This window comes from Vanacampus margaritifer, chromosome 3, assembly GCF_051991255.1.
Source record: "Vanacampus margaritifer isolate UIUO_Vmar chromosome 3, RoL_Vmar_1.0, whole genome shotgun sequence".
NCBI lineage: Eukaryota > Metazoa > Chordata > Actinopteri > Syngnathiformes > Syngnathidae > Vanacampus > Vanacampus margaritifer.
In genome coordinates this window covers 14,552,591-14,576,454 of record NC_135434.1, presented here as the reverse complement: position 1 = coordinate 14,576,454, position 23,864 = coordinate 14,552,591, and the positions used below count along the sequence as shown (strand labels likewise).

The 23,864-nt window shown below is 39.9% G+C and overlaps 2 protein-coding genes and 1 long non-coding RNA gene across 4 annotated transcripts; all 3 read right to left on the bottom strand.

Annotated features, from left to right (window-relative positions):
• Positions 1 to 65: 65 nt before the first annotated feature.
• On the bottom strand, positions 66 to 12,086 carry cmya5 (cardiomyopathy associated 5). The gene is made up of 14 exons (XM_077562260.1): positions 10,661 to 12,086; positions 9,370 to 10,009; positions 6,811 to 9,258; positions 6,223 to 6,318; positions 4,400 to 4,618; positions 4,220 to 4,242; positions 3,165 to 3,289; positions 2,949 to 3,083; positions 2,728 to 2,874; positions 2,510 to 2,657; positions 1,274 to 1,407; positions 1,018 to 1,132; positions 717 to 893; positions 66 to 644 (listed from the first exon to the last, which is right to left on the bottom strand). Exons 1-14 carry the CDS (start codon positions 10,774 to 10,776, stop codon positions 395 to 397), a joined length of 4,773 nt encoding a protein of 1,590 aa, XP_077418386.1. The 5' UTR covers positions 10,777 to 12,086; the 3' UTR covers positions 66 to 394.
• Positions 12,087 to 12,237: 151 nt separating this feature from the next.
• Positions 12,238 to 18,138, bottom strand: tent2 (terminal nucleotidyltransferase 2). 2 transcript variants are annotated; one of them, XM_077562263.1, is made up of 15 exons: positions 18,019 to 18,138; positions 17,542 to 17,682; positions 17,093 to 17,191; positions 16,766 to 17,015; positions 16,585 to 16,696; positions 16,426 to 16,514; positions 16,284 to 16,341; positions 14,948 to 15,014; positions 14,782 to 14,858; positions 14,576 to 14,704; positions 14,439 to 14,482; positions 14,005 to 14,141; positions 13,065 to 13,156; positions 12,772 to 12,851; positions 12,238 to 12,675 (listed from the first exon to the last, which is right to left on the bottom strand). In XM_077562263.1, the coding sequence occupies exons 2-15, from the start codon at positions 17,637 to 17,639 to the stop codon at positions 12,589 to 12,591; spliced, it is 1,419 nt and encodes a 472-aa protein (XP_077418389.1). In that variant the 5' UTR covers positions 17,640 to 17,682; positions 18,019 to 18,138; the 3' UTR covers positions 12,238 to 12,588. The 2 variants fall into 2 exon arrangements, with proteins under 2 accessions (XP_077418389.1, XP_077418388.1); XM_077562262.1 differs by lacking the exon at positions 18,019 to 18,138 and having other exon boundaries at positions 17,542 to 18,009.
• An 836-nt stretch (positions 18,139 to 18,974) lies between these two features.
• LOC144049033 (uncharacterized) lies at positions 18,975 to 22,398 on the bottom strand. Its single transcript, XR_013293468.1, has 2 exons — positions 21,901 to 22,398; positions 18,975 to 21,229 (listed from the first exon to the last, which is right to left on the bottom strand). It is a non-coding gene; the product is annotated as an uncharacterized LOC144049033 (long non-coding RNA).
• Positions 22,399 to 23,864: the final 1,466 nt, after the last annotated feature.

Sequence of the window (23,864 nt, the reverse complement as noted above, 5' to 3'; positions counted from 1 at the left end):
GAAACAAAAACACAATTGATCACATCTGGTTACAAAAATCATACAAAATCAGGCATATTCACAATAAGAAACAAAGTGCAGCAGTATAATTCATTGATATATTAAATTAGGAGGCTTTAAATGAATCATTTTCTAACAGAAATTTGTCATGAGGGTGTAGGAAACAGAACAATTACAAAACTTGCTGTTTAAAGTTGACAGCAAACAAGAACTTACTCAAAGAAACTTCATGTCAGTCCAGTTTATGTCCTGATTAATTTGTCATCAAATTATTTGATATGTACATTTTTATAACATTTTTACAAGGAGGATCGAGTGAGTACAATATTTTAACTTAACATGATTTTGCATGACAGCAAGCTTCATCATGATACGTTCAAAATCAACAACTCCTTCAACCTTGAGCAAACTCGGGCACCTCGGGCATCATGCCGACCTCCAGTCGACCCGGCACTTCCAGGGCCAGAACAGGGTGGCAAGGCCCGTTAAAATTGTGCTTGAAAGAGCCCAACAACTGCCCCGTTTGGGCGTTGTAGAAACACAGACGACCCCGCTGGTAGTCCAACAGCGTACCCACCCGCTCGGGCGACTCGATCACAAAGACGCTGGACTCGGTGGCACCGTGGAGCATCTGGTACCTGCAACTACATGCATACAAACAAGCGCAAACAGACTCTTTAAATCATGAAGGACAGATGTTTGTATTTTCAACCTACCCAGATGGTGACGGGATGCACTTGAAACACCATGAAAGCTTGTTTTCCCCCATTGAGCACTTCCTGCGGGCGGAGCTGTAAGCTACTCCGAGCCTGTAAGATGCACATCCCGACACCGTCGTCTCCCAGTAGTGGTGACCCCTCGCCGGTAATAACTCACCCAGGATGGATGGTGGCCTGGGAAATATAAAATACGCTGCATTGGTATGATCGATATAGAAAAACAAGCAGGAAGTGAAATCTGGGAAGACTTTCTGTATGGTTGGCACTGTTTGGATATCAACTTATATACTGTAGTTACTGTTTTTCTGTTGAAATGTGTTGATGAGCATCTTGGGACAAGTAAACAGTGGTTTGGTCTTCTGAAAGCTCCAGAGCAGGATGAGCTGAAGCTTTCATCAGGTGAAATCTTGTTCCTGAAAACAGTCAAGAAGTTGCATTCGAAAAACGAAATACACTGTTATACAAATTTACAAAAAAAAAAAAAAAAGTGGTTATTATCAAGGTTTATAAATATCATAGGCAAACTGCAAAGTACGAGAAACTTGTCATGGAACCTTTAGTTGAAATGAGAGCAGCCTCGCTTTGTTCGCTGGCTCCGGCTCGATTCACAGCTTTGATGTAAAAAAGATAATTCTCATTGGGGTGCAGCAGAACTCCATGTTCGCAGCTTTTTATGCCGTCGATTGATCTAGAAGATAAGAAGAGAGAGACGATACAAATACAGGCCACCGCAAGCGTCGTTTTAAATGACCTTTTTCACAGCAGTCATAAGCAATTATATTTCAGTCAGGGAGGATTGTGGTATCCTAAAATGTAATAATTTCCTGAAAATGTAACAAAATCTGCACTTAACCCTCGTGTTATGTTGTGGGTCAAATTGACCCGTTTGGAAAAGCTAGACCCCCCCCCCCCCCAAAAAAAAAAACATGTATATACATATATATATACAATATATACATACATTGCATTGCATTATGTCATATTTTTTTTAATAATTAAACATTAGAACGGGTCACATTGACCCATTAACATTGTTAAGAAACAACAACTAGAAGAGGGCTACCTCGATCAAGAATGTTATAGCCAAATAATGTAACAATTTTGCCAATAATAATAAAAAAGCCTGACTGATATTGTATTTATTGATTGATTTATTTGACCAATAATGTAATGCCTAATTACGTTATTTGGGATTAATGGCATTTTCAGGTGGGTCTTTGTTTTCCTAAAAACTTATCATGTAAAACTGGACAGAAATTTTCTTTTTTTAAATGTTTTGACTCTTTTTTTTTTTTACATTCACAGCAGATATTTGAGTGTTAATTTAAAAATAAAAAAAAATGTTTCAGAGTTGATTTCGACCCCTAAAGTGTATTTTTTAACACTGTCTGATTTAATTGGAGGTCAGTGTTGGAGTTGATTTCTTTAGTGTTAAAAAAAACTCTGCAGAGCGTTAATCAAAGTAAGCTCCGCCCATTTGATCAGAACTACTCTGCCTAAAAGACTTGTGGGAGTTCTAAGTGCTTCAATTAAATGTACCCGTTCTTTTTTCATTTAATAATGTTATGTTTATGTTTTATTGTTAAAAAAAAAAAGACGTGTTAAGTTCACTGTTGTTTCAGGTAATAAGGTATTACATTATGTGACAATATTAGGATTTTTTTTTTTTAAATTGCATTATCAATATTACATGACAGGGTGATGCCATGATATTTCTCAACAAACGAAATCATAATGTTGGCATAAGAATTGAATGCAATTTTGTAAACGAGGTCTTAAATCAAAACCACCTCAGCCCATCTCCTTCCAGCTCATACTGGCGACAGTATTCCAGGATGAAACTCTGCCCAGGTCTCCATTTTGCCGGGCTCCATCTCAACGTGGCCGAATCCCACGTGACGGTGCAGCGCTCGCTATCCATTACCGGCACCGACGGAGCTGTAAAAAGTCCTCCTTATATTAAACGTATGCTTTCGGGTAACGTCATTGCATCAAGGTGCGCGCTGACCAGTGGTGAAGACGAGCCTCTCGCTGGGCAGAGAGCAGCCTGTGTAGTTGACGGCCATCACCCACACTTTGTAAGACTTGTCAGGCTCCAGCTCTTCCAGCACGCAGTAACTCTCCTTCACGGTCACGCGATACTCCTCCGACACAGCTGTGGACAACCAAACTCCAGGTTATTATTCAAACAGCATGCTTGTAGTAAACATACGCCTCCATATTACGGACCTCCTAGTGGCTCCTCCATGCAGTAGACCTGGAAGCAGTCAATGATGTCCCCGGGGTTGACCCTCCAGTAAACGGTGACACTGACACTGGTGGCCGATCCTGCCTCCTGGGGCTCCAGCGTGGGCTTCTGAGGGACTGTGTGGCGCAGAGCAGGAAACGTTTATCACTGGCCCCACACAGGCTGACCCACCGCAGTCCGCAGGGGCATCAACACACCTGGAATTCCCTTTCGTTGAGCGAGCTGTGGGCTGGAAGTGTTGCCTTTGGCGTAATCCTCGAACACCAGCAATCCCTTGGAGCCCAATTCCAGCGACATGGTCGACTCCAGAGCTGCCTGAAGCCTGACCACACAACAATTGGTTCTTTTTCTCGAATGGGAAATGAACAAGAACATCTACAGTACACTATACAGTAGTATCTGTACACATTTTTATTCTTGTGGTTGAAGTGGTCGTGATAATGAATTAGAATAGCATAGGAACGTTCATTCATTTCAGAAGCTTAATTCAAAAAGTAAAACTCATTAAACACATGGGAAAATACTTTTCAGAAGACCAATTCATTCATACCTCATTTCTATTATAAATATTATTTCATTATTTATCTAGTATTTATTTAAAAAAATAAAAAATAAAAAATCATTTAATTACTTATCTAATTAATAGATTAAAAATATTTTTGTAATCATTTCTTCATTGATCTTCTACATATTAAAAAATAACAATTATTAAAAATCATTTCATTATTTATCTATTTATTAACAAATAAAATTATGAAAATCATTTATAATTTCTCTACTATTTATAAAAAATTTAAAATGATTAAAAATAATGTCATTGTTTATCTATTTTTTTTAAAATTATTATTCAAATCATTTCTTTATTGATCTACTACATATTAAAAAATAACAATTATTAAAAATAATTTCATTATTTATCTATTTATTACAAAAAATATGAAAAATCATTTATAATTTCTCTATTATTTATTTAAAAAAATTTCATTTATTTAAAAAAAAAGCAAATTATAAAAAATCATTTCACTATTTAATTTGTATTTATTTATGTATACAGTATAATTCTCAAAATGAATTAATATATATATATATTTCTGGGGCAAAACTATCTATCTACCCTATGATACAATATTGTTGTATTGTCATAAGAGCTCTTAGATTGGATCTACTGTTGTAAAAATGTACCTAATTTTGTGGCCAGACAGTGTATTTTCAAGTACAACACACTCCCCACACTACATTGAAGGCATGTTACCTTGCATGAATGTCCTCAGGGGTCTGAAGGGGAAACACATGGATGATACATTATTTCACAAAATCGACTCATACTTTAAAAACATCTGTATCAGTAATATATTAAATGGCATGTAAGTCATAAGGTCAGAAGCCTTAGGAAGAAGAAGAAAAAAAAGAAGCCTTAGGAAGATCTATCTACCCGAGCGTCCGTCTCAGCTTCTCTGGCCGTGGTCTCCAGGGTGGCCTTGGCCGAGTCGATGCTCCCCTGGAAGCAGACAATCTGGTCGTACAGCTGCTCTAGCTTGGCCTTCTTCTCCTCCTCCATGTTGACGGACATGTCGTTGTACTGCTCCATCACCAAAGCCATCGTCTCGTCATTCTGTGCCTGCATCGCCGCCTCACTCTCAACACATTGGTGCTGGATGACAGAGAGGACAGACGGCCAATAAATTAGGTCAAAAGTAAAAATGCGTATGCAATATCTGTAAAAGGAAAAAATGAAATAAAAATAAATGAATTATATTTGTATATATTTATTTAACATTTTTATTGTATATATTACATCATAAATTACTGTAATAATTTAAATTATATCTTTCATTCATAAAATAATAATAATTACCAGTGATGCGTATGCAATATCTGTAAAAGGAAAAAATGAAATAAAAATAAATGAATTATATTTGTATATATTTATTTAACATTTTTATTGTATATATTACATCATAAATTACTGTAATAATTTAAATTATATCTTTCATTCATAAAATAATAATAATTACCAGTTAAATAAAATGAAAACATAATTTTTCTTATCAAATATTTAAATTAATATTTTTATCAATATTGTTTATTAATTAATATTTTTTATTTTTTTATGTTACATACTAAACTTAAAATTATATTATTTGACTGTATTATTAAAAACGCAGTAATAAAAATTTCCCAATTATTATTTTATTTTTTTAGGGATGTTTGATGCTACTTCTTTTCAGACCGATACCAGTTGGGGTACCCAAATTTTGAGTATCGGTAGTCAGTAATCACTGATACTGATACCAAGAACTGATACTACTTTTGACACATAAGCCTCCCCACCCCACACACACATACATATACACATACATATAAAATGACATAATTTTAAAGGGGAATTCAACCCCCCAAAAATTCTCGACAATAATATGTTCTACGCAGCCCCACTAGTATAAATATGGTATTCTGGTGAATATTGTGTTGAGTTGAGTGGAATATGAGTTAAAAAATATCAAAAGGCGGCCATTTTGCCACTTGCTGTCGAGTAAAAACGACATCAGAGTCGCTGAGGTCTCAGGTAACAAGCAATCACAGCTCAGCTTTAGAAAACAGGTGAGCTCAAAGAAAAGAAAAACAGGTGAGCTGTAATTGGTCGTTGCCTAATCCTGAGCAACTGTGATGTCATCTTCAGTCGACAGCAAGTGGCACAATGGCCGCCTCCTGCGATGGATAAAAACGGCTGGATTTTGCTGCATTACTCATATTCCACAAATATAATATTGATCAGAATGTCATGTTTAGACTAGTGAGGTCACATATAAAATATTATTGTCAAGAATTGCTTAAAGTTGACTTCCCCTTTAAAGAAAGACCTATATATCCCAATAGGCCAATAGCATTTTCCCTTAAAATTGAATGGAATGTTGATTTTCTATTCTTCTCATTTCTATTTTCTTATTGTAAAACGGCCACAAGGGGGCGGCCGATACATGAATACCTTGAAATATGGTCCGTGTATTGGGCTGATATCGTTACCTCGCATCAGTACGCAGCTATGCACCTATCCCTAATTTTAAAAATGAAATGTTAATTATGTTCGTAAAACATGAATACATTCATTTTAATTAACCTATTTTAGGGTTAGAAAAAAACGGCTACATTCATGCAACAAACATAGGACTCAAGTCAAGTCAGGTCAAGAACAAAGCAATGTGGCCCGATACTTTCCCCACTCATCCAGTAAATTTAAAATATATCTTCACACACCTCCACAGAGTGGTAGGCCAACTCCAGCTCAGACACCAGGTCCTCAATGTTCTCAGACCTCCCCTGCAGCTCGGAGATCCAGTCGCTCAGTCGCTCCTGTGACATGGCAGACATTTAACAATGAGGCACCATTCATTTTCCATGCATCTCAAGAAGTAGATGACTTTTGATTTTCTTTCCAGACTTGCATGGTCTAAGACAAAGCCGTGTGGTTGTTAGTGAATGTACAGATGTCATATTGGTCAAGTCATTGCAGGTAAAAACATTGTTGACCCTACCGGGGTCAACAGATCGCATATCAGTACCCACTTGGTGGGACCTTTTCCAGTGATCATAGCAACAACCTACTTAAGAACTTCCTAAAAAGTCAACAGTTAGACCGTTTGTACCTTTATGAAACTTGGAAACTCGCAAAATGGAGGTCGCTCCAAAATGTCTTCCCTTTTCACTTACTTTGGGTCTAACGCACTTTCCTCAACGCTACCGTGAAGTATTCTGGATGAGTAAATTCATCATTAGAATCCTGAAGCCACCATTTTACTGTGGCTTTATGCCAGGATTCTAATATATATCCACATGAATTCTTACCCTGATGTCCTCAGAGGCTTCGTCCACTGCAACCGTCTGGTGGCCATCATGGTCCCCAGAATCAGAGTCATCCTTACACAGCAAACACTGACAGTTGAGACAGAACCAATCCATCCCCTCAAGTTCAGCAGCCAATTGGGCCTGAAGTTGCTCCTCAGCATCGATGATGTCATAATCAGCCTCAATGAGATCTTTGTCGCCAAACACGTCCACATCCTTCTTCTCTTCGTCCACATCAGCCTCCCGAGCCGACACCGGCGCCGGTTCCTCGACATCTCGCTGTACTTCAAGTTCTACTACGTCTCTGGTGTCCTGTTGACTAATCATCTCATAATCATCACACGTCACATCTAGAATGTCTTCAGGTGTTTCATCTTGAGCTTTCTTTCGCTCCTCGTTCTCTCCGATCTCCAGGCCTGGGTCAACTTCTGAGGAATCCTGCACCTTTTCTTGGACATCTGCAGTATCTGGTTGTAGTTTCTCCTCATGCGACAGAGACAAATCCTCCTGTGGGGCAAAGCTCCTCAGAGGGGAAAAAAGGCGCTCATCTGTCCTTGGCTCGTCCGTCTCTGTCTTTTCCACTAAAGGTGTAGGTGGCGACATCTTGTTCGACTTTTCCAACCGTCCAATTGGTTCTTCTTCCAGGTGATGTGTTTGTATTGTTTCCATGGTGTCATGATCCGACACGGCGAGATGTTCATTTCCTGCGTCGAGATCACTTTTTGTAATGGTCTCTGAGCATGGACTCATGTTGATGTCCATCTCCACAGCTTGGCCTTTGGGGACAAGGACAATCAAGTGGTCATCCTGGCTCTTATGTTCAATCATCTCCTGCTGTGTCTGACCGGAATCTCCTTCTTTTTCTGTTACTTTGGTTTTGACATCCAACTCCAAATCAGGAACAAAACATGCTGACTCATTTCGGGCAACATTCCGCGGCAACACATCCGTTCTTTTTTCTGCTTGAGGAATACTTTCTACCTCCTGAAGGTCAATCTGAATGTGAGTCTGTGCCACTTTTTCATCAGCCGACGTCTCAGTGACCTTCACAAATGCCTGCAGCGTTGGCTCACAGTCAGGGAAGATGTCAACCGCGGCAGGTTGCTCAGGCTCAAGCTCCTTTTTCTCACATGGCGACTTCTCTTCTAGTGTCTCCAATTCAACGGCTTTTTTCTCCTCTGCCTCTATTGCCAAGATCTCGTCCTCGGCGTCCACTGTTTTCGTCTCAGCTGCTGCCTTCGCACAGACTTCCCCTACCGTGTCTTCTTGTCGAAGCTTGACGACAGTTTGCGGTACCTCAGGAATAGTAGGTGGCATCTCCCGTTCCTGTTCCTGCACTGCCTGCGATTGAGATAGCTCTTGGGTTTCGCTCGCACTTTGGTGACTAACCTGCTCGTGTCTCTGGTGTTCCTCTGATGCCTCTACTCTTAATCTTTTCAAGTCTTGAGGTGTTCCATCTGGATCTTGCACCCTTTCCTTTTTGGGTCTGTCCTCGTGAATTGAAGCTACAGTAACAGGTTCATCTTTACTATCCTCAGAGTGGTTTAACCCTTCCCTTTCCATTTCTGGAACTTGCTCTTCAGACTTTGCTGCTGCTACTGAATGTTCTACCACTTCAGTGTTAACTGCTTGTTTGGTGTCCTCCGTCTTGATCTCGTCTTCTTCCTGTTCCACAGCCCTCGTTAGACATCCCGTCATTTCAAACTCACTCTGTGACCACATCATCCTCCTTTCCTTCTTGTCCTCCACGGAGTCAACGGGAAGTTCCGCTGTGGGGGTGTCATCTTTCAAAATGAACTTTTCCAGGTAGCCTTCCGCCTCCTCTGAATCCGACAAGCATTTCTTGAAGTATTTCTCAGATGTAACACTCTCCGCCTCCGAGAATTCCTCGTCGCTCTTTCGCCTCTCACCGACAGCATCCTCATAAAGGTCAGAGTACATGAAGGACATGGCGGTGGGTTCTTCCAGCAGAATGGGATCAATGATCTTAGGGGGTCCAGGGGAGATATAAATAGGGGTGAGGGTTGTTTCTTCACCTCCAAACAATACGGAGCCGCTCTCCTTCAAGGATCTCTGGCTCTCTCTTCTCACTCTTGCACCTTCGACACCCTCGTCTGGTTTTTGCCGCACTGCATTTACAGGAGCTCCTTCTCCATAGAAGACCTCATCCAGGTGTTCTCCAACTATCTCCGTCTCTGTCACGAAGACAAATGAGTCCTCTGACTCTGACGAGATGTCTTTAACTACATTAGTAGGCTTTAAATCTACTTTGGATTCCCCCGCAGGTTCGTCCACCTCCTTTTGAAGGTCCGTAGCGTTTTGACCGGGAACCACCTCATCCACCAGAGTAAACTTCTCAAAGTAATCAATGTCTTTGGATCCATCTTCCGGAATGGATGTGCGTCTCAATTCAGTGTCCACTGAAGGCACAGTGTCATCCTTTGAGGGCTGTTGATTGAGCACAATAATTAAATTAATTCATACAGGAAAAGAAAAGAGCCACACAAAAAAATGAATAGGACAAATGACCAATTGTAATAATCATGTGTTATTAAATACCTCAGTGCATTCCACAATTTCCACGTCCTGAGGCAAGCCATGCTTCTGTGTGGTCTTGTTGAGGTGGTTTCGAGATTTGATCTTAGAAGTTTGGTCAAGGTACGACAAGTTGTCTTTTAGTTCTGTGCTCTCCTCTTCATCCACCGTGGGAAGTTTGGATGGGACCCTAATATTAAGAATCTCATAACCCTCAGAAATCAAGCTAAATAACTGCTGATCTTTGTTCTTAATTTCTTCCAAATCTGTCTCTGTTCCATCCTGCTGCTCTTTGACATTGGGAAGCGACACCTCCGCCATCTCGGGTCTCTCCGCACCCAGAGCCGAGGCTGACCTTGAATTGCCAGACCTGCTTAGCCTGTCCCTCAATCTGCTGCTCCTGCCTGACCTTGTTCTCCTACGAACTACTTTGTCCGCATCAAAGATGATGGTGACTTTCCCGGCAACTCCGGATCCTTCCATGCTGCAGGCTTCCGAGATGGAGCTGGTCTCGGAGGCCCAAGGTGTAGAGCAGCGACTGGAGGCCGTTTCCCAAACGATACCACTGTCCTCGCTCTGGACAGTGACCATGGAGAATGACGGATCCACCATCAGGCACTGGAGTTTGGGCTTCACAGACTGGTCCTGGACAACTTCCCGTAGACTGGAAAAGGAAAGGAAGTAGCTTTAGAGATGTTTGTGCTATCCAAAGAGGTAAAACTAACATGCGCCGAAAGAGAAGAGTGAGTTTAGGATAAAATGTACAACTCCAAAACATCATTCATGTAACAGGAGAAGAACTAAGGCCTTCCAAACAAGCTATATCGGTTGTTAGAAGACTATCTTTGTCTTCCTCGTGTTCGTTGTTGTTTGGGTAGAGAGAATGTTGATTTTCTGAATACAGACTGGAGATCGGTGAACAGGTCCTTCGAAGGATTTATTTTACAGAATATTCCGGACACAAGCAAGTTTACGGACAAATGGCTGCAGTCCTCTCGCAAGTGTGTCGTTACAGCGGACTCACAGCATTCTTATACTATCTTGAAGGCAGTATCCCATAAAGCACTCAGCATGACTAGAGATAAAGGTGAGACTGCACTGGCAGAATAGGACTGTCCTCAGTGCATAAACTCTTTGCATCGTCAAATTATAGCTGGAGAGTAAATTAGTCCTGCTTCATATTCTCCAGCCGCGGAAACAATGACTAACAATAACGGAGTAAATAGTGCAGTAACAAGTAGCCCCCAATACAAGTCAGACTACTATAGAGGTTATTCATCTGTTTGCATAAGTTCCAGTCGGGTGTGTTAAGCACCTGTTTTGCAATTCCTCCATTTCGTCCTCATCATCTTCGGTGATATCATCTGAAGCCACACATTGGAATTCTGTCAGCTCCGTCATCTCAGAGTCCAAACTTTCCCCTTCCTCCATCGTTCCTCAGACTTCTTGCGTTTTTTTTTTTAAAGGTCTTCTTGTCGTTTTCGGTCACTCGTGAATTCAGGAGCGTCGGTTTGTTCCGTTTGTGTCATTCTAAGTTGGGAGGGGTCCATCTGACTCAGCTCAGGACAGAAATAGACTATGTGGGGAATGAAAAGAGGGGCGTGCAAGTGGGAAGAAGGCGCTCAATCTCACTGGGTCTCCAGTCAGGCGCAACGATTTTAATGCATGAACTACATTCTTACAAAATGTTATTGGTAATGAAAGCAAACAGACATGACGTGGACATCAATCTGTACAAATGAATTGCAGCTGGAGTCGTGTAACTTTAAATCAAAATCCCCTTTGCTATGTTTAAATATAGGCCATGTGCTGAAATCGTACTCCTCGTCTCGCTTGCTGTTCTTGGCAATGCTTGAGAGGGTCACTCACATACTTGGTATCTTTTCCCTTAAGTTTGAAAGCTTCACAAATATAAGTAAAAAACAAAACAAAATAAACTTTGATGCATAAACCAATTTAACCCTGGAGAACCCAAGAACCCTTTTCCTCTTTGGAAAATTATGAATTATACATTAAATGACTGCTATAAGTTCACTGAACACCAAAATATGTTTGTTTGTTTTCAATTTTAACCCTTTTTTTAACTAGCTCAGAGTTGCTAATTTATCTATATATATATATAAAACATACTCCAAGGCATTCTGCAACATGATATGAAATAGATTAACAAAAAAAATAATAATTTACCATCTGATGGTTTGCTGAGAAGATGGTTTTGTTTGGATTGATTTCCAGCTCAACAAAACAGCATGTTGCCAGCCATCTTGTCACCACCACTCTGGCTCATGTAAGTGCAATATTCCTCCACTAGATGGCCCCATGCAGGGGTCAGAAGTGGCACTATGGACTTTTGAAGTTAAATTTGTTTAAAAAAAAAAAGGAAAAAAAAGGTATTTGTTATTTGAGTAACAGAATTTATAGGGGCCAAATTTGACCCCGTGGGTTCTCCAGAGTTAACCACAAAACATGTGGGTCCAGTTAGACGCTACAAATCAAATCAGGTTAATTTGCCCATTTTCAATTTACACTGGGCGTTAGTGGAGCTGTAGGTTTGAACAGGACTCCAAACTGCCTCAAAATCTAAGACAATGCAACTACAATTTTCACCTACTTGTGCCAGTCCAACCACTAAATTAGCTGATATTTTTAAAGATTTCTATTCTGAATTTTGTTGATACTTCAGACCATTTATCAGTAAGTCAATTTACAGTGTGTCCCTAAATCTTTAATTTACGCTCTTAAAATTTCAGGTTAGAGGCCACTATGCTCCTATTTAAAAAAAACTAAACAAAAAGTAGTCTGGAGCTCTGGGTTAGAAACATAACATGCTGCTTTTCACCAAAGCCTAAAATTCAATATACTTCACAATGGAATTCAAAAAGATGACACATAGTAATTTATACAAAGCCCCTAATTTAACATGGAAGAAAAACTTTCCTTTGCGTTCCCACACAACTTTACATTCCTCCGCAATCATTAAGAACGAAATATTTTTCTTTTCTTCCATCACCTTAGGGGCTCTGTAGATTTAATTTCTTAACATTAAAACAAACACAAATATCTTACAAACATGTATAAAAGAAAGACACTTGTGAATGTGAGAAGAGGAATGTAAAAATTAAATGTAAGTCTTTATAACAAGTATATGCAAATGAGATAAAGCTGTAGCGGACTGGGACATTTTCAGTAATACATAGCGATCCAGTGTGTGGTCCTGGGAAAAAGCGATCAGAAAAGAACTCTTTATTTCCAGGATGTTTCCTCGTCGATGATCTCTTGTACAGAAAGAATGGAGTTTAGGTCCATTTCCCTCCGTAACGTTAGCCAGGACTGTGCAAACAGACGACACATGGAAGATGAGCATAAAAAGAAGAACATAAAGATTACTGTTGAACTCCCCCCCCCCCCAAAAAAAAATCCACATACCTCAATAAACTGAGATTTAATGTAATTGAATTTCTCATGTTTGAGGACTGCCCGCGCAACATTTTTCCTCTCAAATGGCTCTGAAAGAGAATACCATGAAATAAGTCGCATCTATTTCAGTTACTTGCACTGAAAACAGTGACAATGTGTGTGCTTTTTTTTTTTTTTTAATAAATACAGGCTCTCTTAAAATGGATGATTATTCAGGAAAATAAGATTTCCTCTCCATCTATGTTAATTATATCTTGAGGATTTTTTTCATTATGGCATTGTAGTGGTACAACATTGCTTACCTTCCACACATATGAATTTATCTTTCCACTTGAGATGATTGTGCCTGGGCAAAGCTTTGCCAGCTCGAACAGATATCACATTCTTCTTCCAGCTGCATTATGGAAAAAGATGACACATTACTCAGTTGTAATTGGAACCCAAGTCCCCAAATTGAATATACAGTGTCTGTTGGATTTCATTAGACTGGGCTGCTGTGCCTAATGTTTCGGCCTACTTCATTGTCTTTGCGGGAGCTTTTGGTTTATTAGTCAGAAAAGCATATTATGCATAATAACAAGATTGTTTGTATGGCAATTTAGTAGAGAAGACATTTTTACCTATACAAATGTTTTTTATAATCAATAAATTCTACATATTTTTCACCTGTGTGGTTTCCACACAATTTATATGTTCTACAGCATAACATGTTTTATTAATTTATTTTCAGCAGTATTCACGCCTGACTGCTTCGCTGCACCCAGCGTTTTCTTCAAATTTCACCCAAAACACCAGCATGATAGATAGATGGCACTTCTGTCCTGCATTTTGTGGTAATGGCTTCTGGTATACTACATCTAATCATATAGTAATGATAAATGCAAACCAAAGAAGCACCTGTTATTTGATTCATCAGGAGGAAGAGTTGATGCAAAAAGAAAAAGAAATATACAACGTAAGGATTGTGTTTGGGTGCTATGACCCGTCACTTAATTTCAACCTGAATCAAGCCGAGCTTGTGCGCTTCTACAACGTGCCATGTTACGAACAGCCCACATCATACAAAGCCAAAGGTCACACCTGCCCCTGGCACTCAAGCAGAAACATGAGAGCAGCGAAGAGGAAGAGAGCGGAGCAGTTGGCGAAGGGGACTGGAATACGCGACAGGCACGGACGGGGAAGCACAAAAGTATTGTGACGCGTGCGCATCGGCGATCCAATGTGTTGAGTCGTGTTGAACACCTGAATTCCGTCGCATAATATCGGAGAAAACCCAGAAGCAGCGTTCCCAAAGAGGACTGGTTTTGTGAGTTGTAGTGTGGGATGTTTTGGGCTCCTTCGGGGATCATGTCAATCTCCAAAAAAGGATCAAAACGCTCCTAAAAATCAAGACAAGATATTTACAATTCCAATATGATGATATGAGATCACTCATGTTATGGTTACAAATCGATACAAAGGCAACACAGGCTGTTTTTTTTATTGTACAGTGTTAAACTTAACACACTTGTTTTCTCCTGTCATGTTCCCATGTGGCTTCCTTTTGTACTTTTTAAATATTTCTTAAGGAGACATTAAACATTTTTTAAAGTATTTTCAACAGATGAAGGTAACTTTTAAGAAAGTTTCTATGGCATGTTCTGGCCAAAATACACCAAGGATGAAAAGTGACTTACTGGAAAGTCCATCTGCAGTGAAGGAAGCACTGGTTTTTCAAGGGCTGAAATGGCAAATAAGAAATGATAATGTATCCTGGAATGAGGATTAAAGTGGGCGGATGTGTGTGTGTGTGTGTGTGTGTGTGTGTACTGACTCTGGAGGTAGTGCAGCACCATGAGCACCAGTGTGTAGCTGCTTAACGTTCCTTGACTGGCATCGTTGATTTGATGGTGCTGTGCCCACTTCTTGATAACAAGGATGAGGGGTCGTATCCTGGGCTCAGCTTGGGGTCACATGACCAGATACATTTAGCCTTCCTCTAAATTAAGGAACTGACGTCTGATTTGGGAGAACAATTACCATAAGCATAACTCTTCAGGAGGAATGTGTTTCGGATGCCCACTACGTTGTTGACGTTCAGGTCAAACATCAGATTGCTTAAAAGAGAACACCACATGTGGTTCAATTTTAGATTTCACCGCAATGTGAAAGCCAAAGTCAATGACTAGTGTTGCTCCTACCTTACCTGCCTTTTTCTTGGAACCTGAGGATCGGCACTTTGGCTCTGATCAGCCGCAGGCGCTCCACTACATCTGGCAAGAGGAAAGCACAGACATTTGATATCAGAGGAAATAGCACCACCTTGTGGTGGTTGGAAAATATCACAACATGAGTATTACTAGGGTCACATTGTTGGTTTTGTTTGATTAGTCATCAAGATGAATATTTGGCCATTTTCACACAGTCTCAATGCTAAGCATTTTGTTGGATTATGACAGCAGTTGCCACCTGTTCCCAACAGTCAGTGTAGTATCTAAAGGTTGTGCCAAAAAAAATCGATTCTCATAAGAATCGCGATTGTCATTTAGTAAGAATCAGAATCTATTTTAAATGTGACAAAATCGATTTTATTGAAATTATTTTATACTGTCTGCCCTTTGTTTGGGTATGCCTTTATTGGGAGCGCTGTTCATGTTGTACCCGATTTGGCCACTTAGGGGCAGTGTGGTTGAACACGATCTGAAGTTGTAGCCACATTAGAGAGTAGAAGGAAAAAGTCACAATCTAGTTATTCCAATAAAAGTTGTTTTTATGCTGCGTGGAGCTGTTCTTTTGAGTGATAAAAGTGCCGCGAGTAGCGCACTAGTTAGCATTAGCGAGTCAGACTGGAGTAGATCATTACGATTCCTTGAACATCTATAAATTGAAGAAAAAAATCATTGTCAATCAAATCATTTTGAATCGAATCGCACACCCAAAAATCCGAATCGAATCGTGAGACATTCAAATATTCCCACCCCTAGTAGTATCCCAAAGAAACAATCTCCTATTTTTCCTATAGGAAGCTGTTAAGGTTGAAGTTTAAAAAATATATGTATAAACAATTATATTGTAAAGTGTAATGGTTGTACTGTTTATAATATATAATTGCATAATTGATTGATTTTGGTTTGCTTCATGAATTAAAGTCAAAATATGTCAAAGTGGCCCTTTGCATCCTTCGATTTTTATGTATGTGGCCCTCGGAGAAAAAAGTTTGGACACCATTGGTATAAGGCAATATAAAAGTCCGTCCATATCGCACAGCATTACTCTGAACCATCAGCGAATGGTTCACTCGCCTGACATTTGCGTAAGTGTTTAGTTACCACAAAGTGACTGCGCGAATGTGAGAGGAACCAGTTCCCTGTGAGTTACCACAGGAAGTTAACTTGTTTTTGTAATCATACTTTTTTTCCCCTCTCCAGTGTGGCTTAAATACGTCACTCTAATTTGCTGGCACACACTTTATTGTAATTTAATTGGCATTAAATTAAGCAAGACGGTTCTGTTAATATCTGCAAAAATGACTTTTTACTCACTCATTGACCTCATAATCCTTTGGAGGGTAGAGAGTACAGAAACTGGGTCTGCTTTGATCTGAAACAGAAAGAAATGTGATTATGAGAGCAAAGCTGCAATGGCACAAACGGCAAAGGCGGAGTCAAAACTCAAGACATTTACACTTTCATGGAGGACATAACACAAATCAGCATCACTGCTCCGGCTGGCGAAACCACTCATGGTGGATCCTGTCATATATAGCTGTCCCACTGTGAAGGAAAACAAAGCGGTGAGGTGATGACAGAAAGACAACATCGCGAGAGAGTCATTAATACACACTTCTGGACACACGTATGTCTTGTTGCAGCAAACTTCTGCACGCCTCTTTCCGACATAAATCAGAAGGCTGCTGCTGGCACATCTCGAACAGCATGACCATCTGTGCGCTTAGCTGAGGGGACAACAACAAGCAAAGATGAAAACAACACTCGGTGTGATGTACAGCGTTATTTTATACTACCTTGTCGTCGTGGAAGGGCGGGTTCATGGGGCAGCGCGGGATGGCAGGCACGTGAGGGTGTGCACGGGAACGAGGGCTGGGAAGAGGGCGATCAAAACCAGGAGATGAACTTGAGCAGCCCGCCAATGCTTGGTCAGGACTAAAAGAGGGAGAAGGGTGCCGAACGCCAGGTTGTCCCGGGGGGAGGGATGAGAAGTCATCACCGCGTAGGCGCTTCACAAGCGGGGAGTCACTGTCCTCGAGTTTCCTCCTGGAAAAGCATGTGAGATTTTAAAACCCAAATGCCGACAATTGTCAATCAGAATCTGTTAAGACAAGTGGACATACTTGCGCCAATCACTCCTAGGGTGAGGAGGTGGAGGTACGGGCAATGTGGAAGGCTTCCACTCATAATGAGGCAAGCGGTCATGTGCAGGAACATCATTGCTGTAAACATGTTTAGCAATTACTGTAAACATTTACTTCACAGGGAGTGGAAACAAACTAACCACTCAAGCACAATCATCACAACGCCCCAAATACACCGTTTAACAATACAATGTCTTGAAAAAGTATTCATACCTTTTGAACTCATTAACATTTTGCCATTTTACAACCACAAAATTAAATGATCAAACGTCACAAAATAGCACATAATTGTGAAACAGAAATGATACATAGCGTTGAAAATCTGGAATAAAAGGTACTGAAGTATTAAGCATGGGCATTTACAAGTATAGACCATGTTCCCACTTCCCACAATCCAACACGCATACTGTCCACTCAGTCAGGCTCACTCGTCCACTGCTCCGTGCTGGTTAAAGTGGGGATTCACGGGAGCGGGCCTCGGGTTGTAGGCTGGTCTCCCCCTCGGTGATGCCACTTTTCGGAACATGCCTCCTCGCGAAGCCTCAGCGTTAACACCACAGGTATCGAAGCTACACGAAGAAGGAAAAACAAAAAAAGAGGTGAAAGAGCAGGACATAAGAATGGCACAGTATGTGTTATGATAACTAAGAGGACACTAGTGGACTGTAAGGATGATGAAAATTGCACACGACGCTTCCAAAGAATCAGTAACTCGTGCTGAAGTGGGTGTAGTAAGCTAGCTGCTACCAGCTAGCACTTCGAACTAATGGAAAAAAAACGAATAGGGGAAAAAAACTACTGTCCGGTGGTGCCTCGATCGACCATTTAGATGTAACGTAACAGTAATACCCCGGAAAACCGGTCGTCTAAAATTTTATTCAAAATTAAACGTCTTCAACGCTTACCATTTGCAAACGTGTGCTACTTCCTGCTCGTTTGATCTCGCGTTATCGTGACGTAACCGATTTTAATTTAAAGAGGACGTAACTTTTCGACGTCGCTATGAAAAATGTCACAAGTTGGACTGCGTCTAATTTTGTTATAGTGAATTAATGTAAACACTTTATTTATTCGTTGCTAGATTAGCCAAATTGAAATACTGATTAAAAAAAACACATTAAGTACAGTATATAGATATGCAGCGCTAAGAAATTAATTAAATAAACCAATAAAAAAATACACAAAATTAGTTTGTGAGATCCCGACAATCGGACCCGACGACTTTTCTGGAGTTGGTTATAAAAACATGAATCCAAAACACAAGATTAGCCTGTATTTTAATTTTGACCTTCCAGAGTTCAACGATCTGATAGCAATAAAAGCATTTATTATAAAGTCAAGTTTATATTATTATTTTTTAAAGCATTTTACCGATCAGAAAGACTAAATATGTCACACACATTCATTAAGTATATTTAACAGACTGTTGAACGCCAGCATGTGTCGTACATGTGTGATAAAACAATATCTATTCTGGCGACATGAAGACAAACAAGCAATGTCTCTTGTGTGGGGGGGGGCATGCGACAACTGCCTAATGTGTGCTTGGTCGTGTGAGGCACAAAAGATGCTATGACTCATCTGAGCCATGTGTTGGAATAAGAAATGTGCAAATTCAGCTATATTATTAATTTTAATGATGGGATCGTTGACCTTATTGGATTGGAAAAGAAAAGTGATGTAAAGCATGGACAAGAGAACTAAAATATAAATATAATTTAATGTAATCATGAATATTTTACTCTTGACTTGCAGGGTGGGGAGACAGGGAGGCTCTGCCTTCCCTGCCTGCCCTCGGCGTACGTCCCTGCTTGCCAGGCCTTCTGTGATTTGATCCATGTAAAAATAAACAAATGGAAGATTACATTTTTACAAATTTTTGTTTTTATTTATCAACAAATTATTCCATTATGAACAAGCAACTAAAAAAATTTGAACCACAATGACAATGAATACTAAACTCACTCATCCAAAGTTACCACGTGTTGTAGGTACCAAAATTCAACGCGGTAAGACAAAAATAAAATCAACGGAAATAAAAAATAAATAAATCGAATTAAAATTCAACATCGCACAGAAGGAATAGTATCTTTGTTTTTACACTGATAATACTCCACTGCAACTGGTTCCCCATCTACAACTAAACCTTTTCACCATCAAACCTCCTTGGGGTTGAAAAACAACGTTGAAACATCTTGACGGCCTCTGTGTTGTCAAACTTAGCAAGAGGTGGCCCTTCGTTTTTTATCCTCACCAAGGCTTCTAGGGACTGTTCACTAAGAGATGCTCTCCAGTTGGCATTCGTTTTAGTCACTGTTAGGAAACACTTCTCAACTATAGGATTAGAGAGGGGTATTACCCTGAGACACTGAATGAGAAGTTTCAGCCTGGGAAAGGTTACATCATACATTGCATGAAGTCGACTCCAAACGTCTTCAGGTAATTTGACAAAATGGCTCATGTTCTCCAAAACATGACACTTGAATTCACCCCATTCGATCAATGTGCCTGATATCAAGAGGTCCAAGTCAGGCTGAGAAGCCTGGTCTTCTTCCGTTTGCATCGCTTGAAGTTGCTGATGTAGCTTATTAGCACTTTTTGAATCACTGTCTAAGGCCAACATAAGACTTTCAGTAGACCTGGATGACTTCCGCCTCTTGGACTTATGAACAAGAGCAAACTCTGATTCATAAGTCTGAGAACAAGATTGGATAGGCTTGCCATTGGGACTGATATGCTTCAGGATAAGTTCATGGAAATGTGTAGCTGCTTTCTTAATGTCATCATTCCCATAGGAGAGAGTGAAGGACTCCTCTGACATTGGCCAAAGACGTGTGTCCAGCAACTTTGAACACTTCAGCAGACCAGTGTCAATATCAGAAAAACGGTCCGAAATGCACTTTTGAACATCACTCACATACTTCTCAACATGATTCTGGAAATATTCCAGACCAGTGTTGACCTGCTGTAGTTCATGGCCACAAAATAACACTTTGGATTCTGATTCTGGGTTGGCCACGGTTGTACGGTTGTACTCTTCACACTGCTTTATTAGCTTGGAAAGATCTTCACCCATGAAACAGGTTGGCCCCGATTCCATGAGTTCTTGCAAATGCTGCAGAACACTGAGCGCAGATGGAAGGTTTACAGTATTAGATTGCCAGGCAAGACCTACTCTACTAATTGGCTCCAATAGTTTGGAGATAAAGAGGACATGCAGTACAAATGTACAAGAAAGCAGTTGTTTCAAGACGCTTTTTGCTTTGCCTTTACCTTGAACAGGGTCGTCTGCCATTAATGAGATCTGGGTAACCATGACGGAATAAGACTGCAGGAGAGCTTGGCAGGCTTGGAGCTTATGCTGGACCCATCTTGTGCCATAACATTTCAATGGTTTTCTCACTCTCTCCTCCATAATTTGAGCTATTGTTCTCAGGTAAAGTAACCTTTTAGGGCTGTCTTGGTATAAGTAGTACAGGGACATTAAAGTGTCAAACACATCATCCATATAAGTCTTCTCAAAAGCCTTTTTAACAGCAAGTTCCAAGTGATGAGTCAAGCAATGGTTAGCTATTAGCCAAGGTACATTATGCGTTCTCAAAAGTGTGACTAAACCCTTCTTACATTCCATATTCTCTGATGCACCATCAGTTCCTAATCCTACCAAATGACTGGACAAATCTGAAATGCCCATCTTCCTGCCACTTTGCTCAATCAGTAATATGAGGTCAGAGGCGGTGCCATCTAAAACATTCTTCACTCCAAGAAGCCTGCACTCAATGTAACCACTGCTGTTGACAAACTGGACATACATAAGTTCCTTCTTCACTGCACCACTGTCTGTACATCCATCAATGAAAAAAGAGAAAAATTCTGAATTTCCCAAAGTTATTTTCAAGTCCTTAACCATTGTCTCATTGACACTCAATAAAAGTTCATGAAATATTTTATCGTTGTGGTCTGTCTTTCCAAGATTAATTCCATGCCTGGCTTCGAGTTCAACAATGTCCTCAAAACGTGCAAAGGAGATGCCTTTCTTGGCGACCAAGTAGGCAATGTCTATCAGCTTTGCAACTCCATTTCCACCAATATCCTCTTGAGTAGCTAAGGCTTGTTCTGAAAATACAGAGCAACAAAACAGAAATTACCACGACAGCAAATGGGAGTCACTGCTAGTTTATTCATTATATTCGAATTCCCTTGTCTGTAGATTTTATTATTACGCATTTCATTTACTGTAAATATTGAAACAGGTCAATTTCCAGTCAAGTCATTTTTTATACATTTAATTAATTCCAATAAAAATACAATGATGGCTGTATTCAATTAACACAATAATTTTTTATTGTTATCGTAGGTCTACAAAACACCAAAGCAAGAAGCTTTGGTGTTTTGTTTCTTATGATTAAAACAGTAATTATTTACCAAAAAAAAAAACAGAACAATAATACCATAGTATGTACTTATTTTAGTAGTAAAACTATACAAAAAAACCCATCAAATTAATTTTCTTAATTCAATGTAAACAAATATAATACAACAAAATAACGATGAGGATGACAGTAAATTCTACTGCAGCATTATCAATTCTCGAGGGTTCCTATTCTGCATGTTTGAAAGATTTCCCACCATTACACCCAATTCAAATGATCAGTATTGTTATCAGAGTTTGCTGATGAGCTGATCATTTTAATGGGTTGTGTTGGTGGAAGAAAACGTCTAAAATATTCAGGAGAGGGGGCGTGGTCCTCGGAGAGAAACGAGCCTACTGTATTCAGTTAACTTACCGACAGGGGTGGATTGAAGCGGTCTGTCGGTAACGTTGACGGGATATTCTAAATTATGTGCTTTGAGGTGCTGCTCGCTGGTTGCATGTTTCCTTAGTCCGTCTTTCTTGAGCGACGTGCCACGGACTCCCTTAACGTAATTTGCGCTATAGTTACGTAAGGAGCGTATCTGCATTTCATGCTTTCTGCATAAAGAGCAATGTACTTCCTGCACCAGTCTATCGGAAACAATGGTATAGCACAACCACTGTCCTTCGGGATCCAATTCCCTAATCCAACCTTGCACCGTGGGGAGTTTGATACCGGTAGAAGAATCCATTCGGAACCTCCGCGCGAAGCGATCGAGCCATAAACCGGTTCTCAATGTCAAGAAGATTTCATTTGAAAGAACGAATCTTTTGACTGAAGGGGCCACTTCAGAAGTGATTCGTTCTTTTCATCACAGTTCATTTGGGCTGAACAACTCCGAACCATTCACGCGTTGTCTCGGCTTGGAGCGGAAACGGAAATGTATGGAAGTCTGTCAATCACCCATGAATCTTCACGAATGACCAATCAGGAGCCAACATCAGGTGGGGGCGGGACATCCGCCATTGATGACGTTTCACGATATCGTAAGGACAGAACGGTGGACCAGAACGTAACAATTCAATGCTTGCGAGTCTAATATTTTTTTGCACAAATATATTTTGAATGTGTGTTATTATCTTTCTCTGTTTATAAATGCAAAATGTGATTCTGTTTGTGTTATTGTATGATGCGTTTGTTAAATAAAGATTTTTTAAAGAACAATAAATAAACGGCTATAAATATTAAAATGGCTCCCTAGGTAGTTCCTAATTTTGCTTTTCAATGTGTGTTTATGAGGCGCAAAAATGCTAATTTTGACTCGCAAACGGTTAGTTTCAGTCCTCGATTTAATGGAAACCTTTTTATCTAATATTATAATTGGGTTGCTGTTGTGTCCACATTAATAATATTGAAGGGTCCATTGGTAAAAAAAAGTGACAGGAAACAATGGTCGACTCACGACACCCTTTATTTTCCTCGAAAACCCTGACATAGCGGTCCACCTTTAGTGAACCCTTTTTTACCTTGACGTAAGGCGCCCTCTACAGGAAATTGAATGTCATAATACCATCTCAGCAGCTATTCATTTCTAACACCACGGCGCATATGTGACCATTTCTTTACTTTTCAAGCTATTTTCTCACAATTTAGTTGAGAAAAAATGATAAATGTCTATTTTCTTGAATATAAATTGAACATAAACATAATCTTATGTACAGACAAAAGTATGCCCAAGTAAACACTTGGTGGGTAATTAAATCAAATCACGAAAGACTACAGCTTTGTTTTTCAAACAACAAAATGTAAAATCTTGTCAAATGCATCTACTCCAAGTCTTGGGGAAAAGCTCGTGGGGAAAGGCTATAAAGTCAGTTATCGTGTTTTAATACATTTCTTATTGTTGATTACTATGGATGTTAGATGATTGTGTGCATACTTTCAGAAATATAAACATATCCTCCTAATCAAACTCAAAAGGGGGAGGGGAGGAATTTAACTTAATGGAATGTATGTAGAGCCAAATCACCCAACTTGCAGCAGTTAATGCTTTGACTATAGAAATGGCTCAGCAACCTTAAAGGGGCTTCTTTCATCATACTCAGTCCAAAATCCCCCCACTGTTTTATGCACAACATATGTCAAAACGAGTCCGTGTCATGGTTTAAAATTGACGTCAATGCAGTTTGTATAGACTTTGAAAGGCAAAAATAGTCATAAACATTATGACGTATAGGATTGTGACTCATTATTTAAATACGTCCCCACTTCTTGATTGCTACACGCTCACTCGTCTCAGGAAAAATGACTAATGGCGACATGCACAGCGTCTTAGCGTTTCCTCACCTGCCAACCTCAGAGGAGTTGAGGAATAAACTGTTTCAATTTATTTTTGG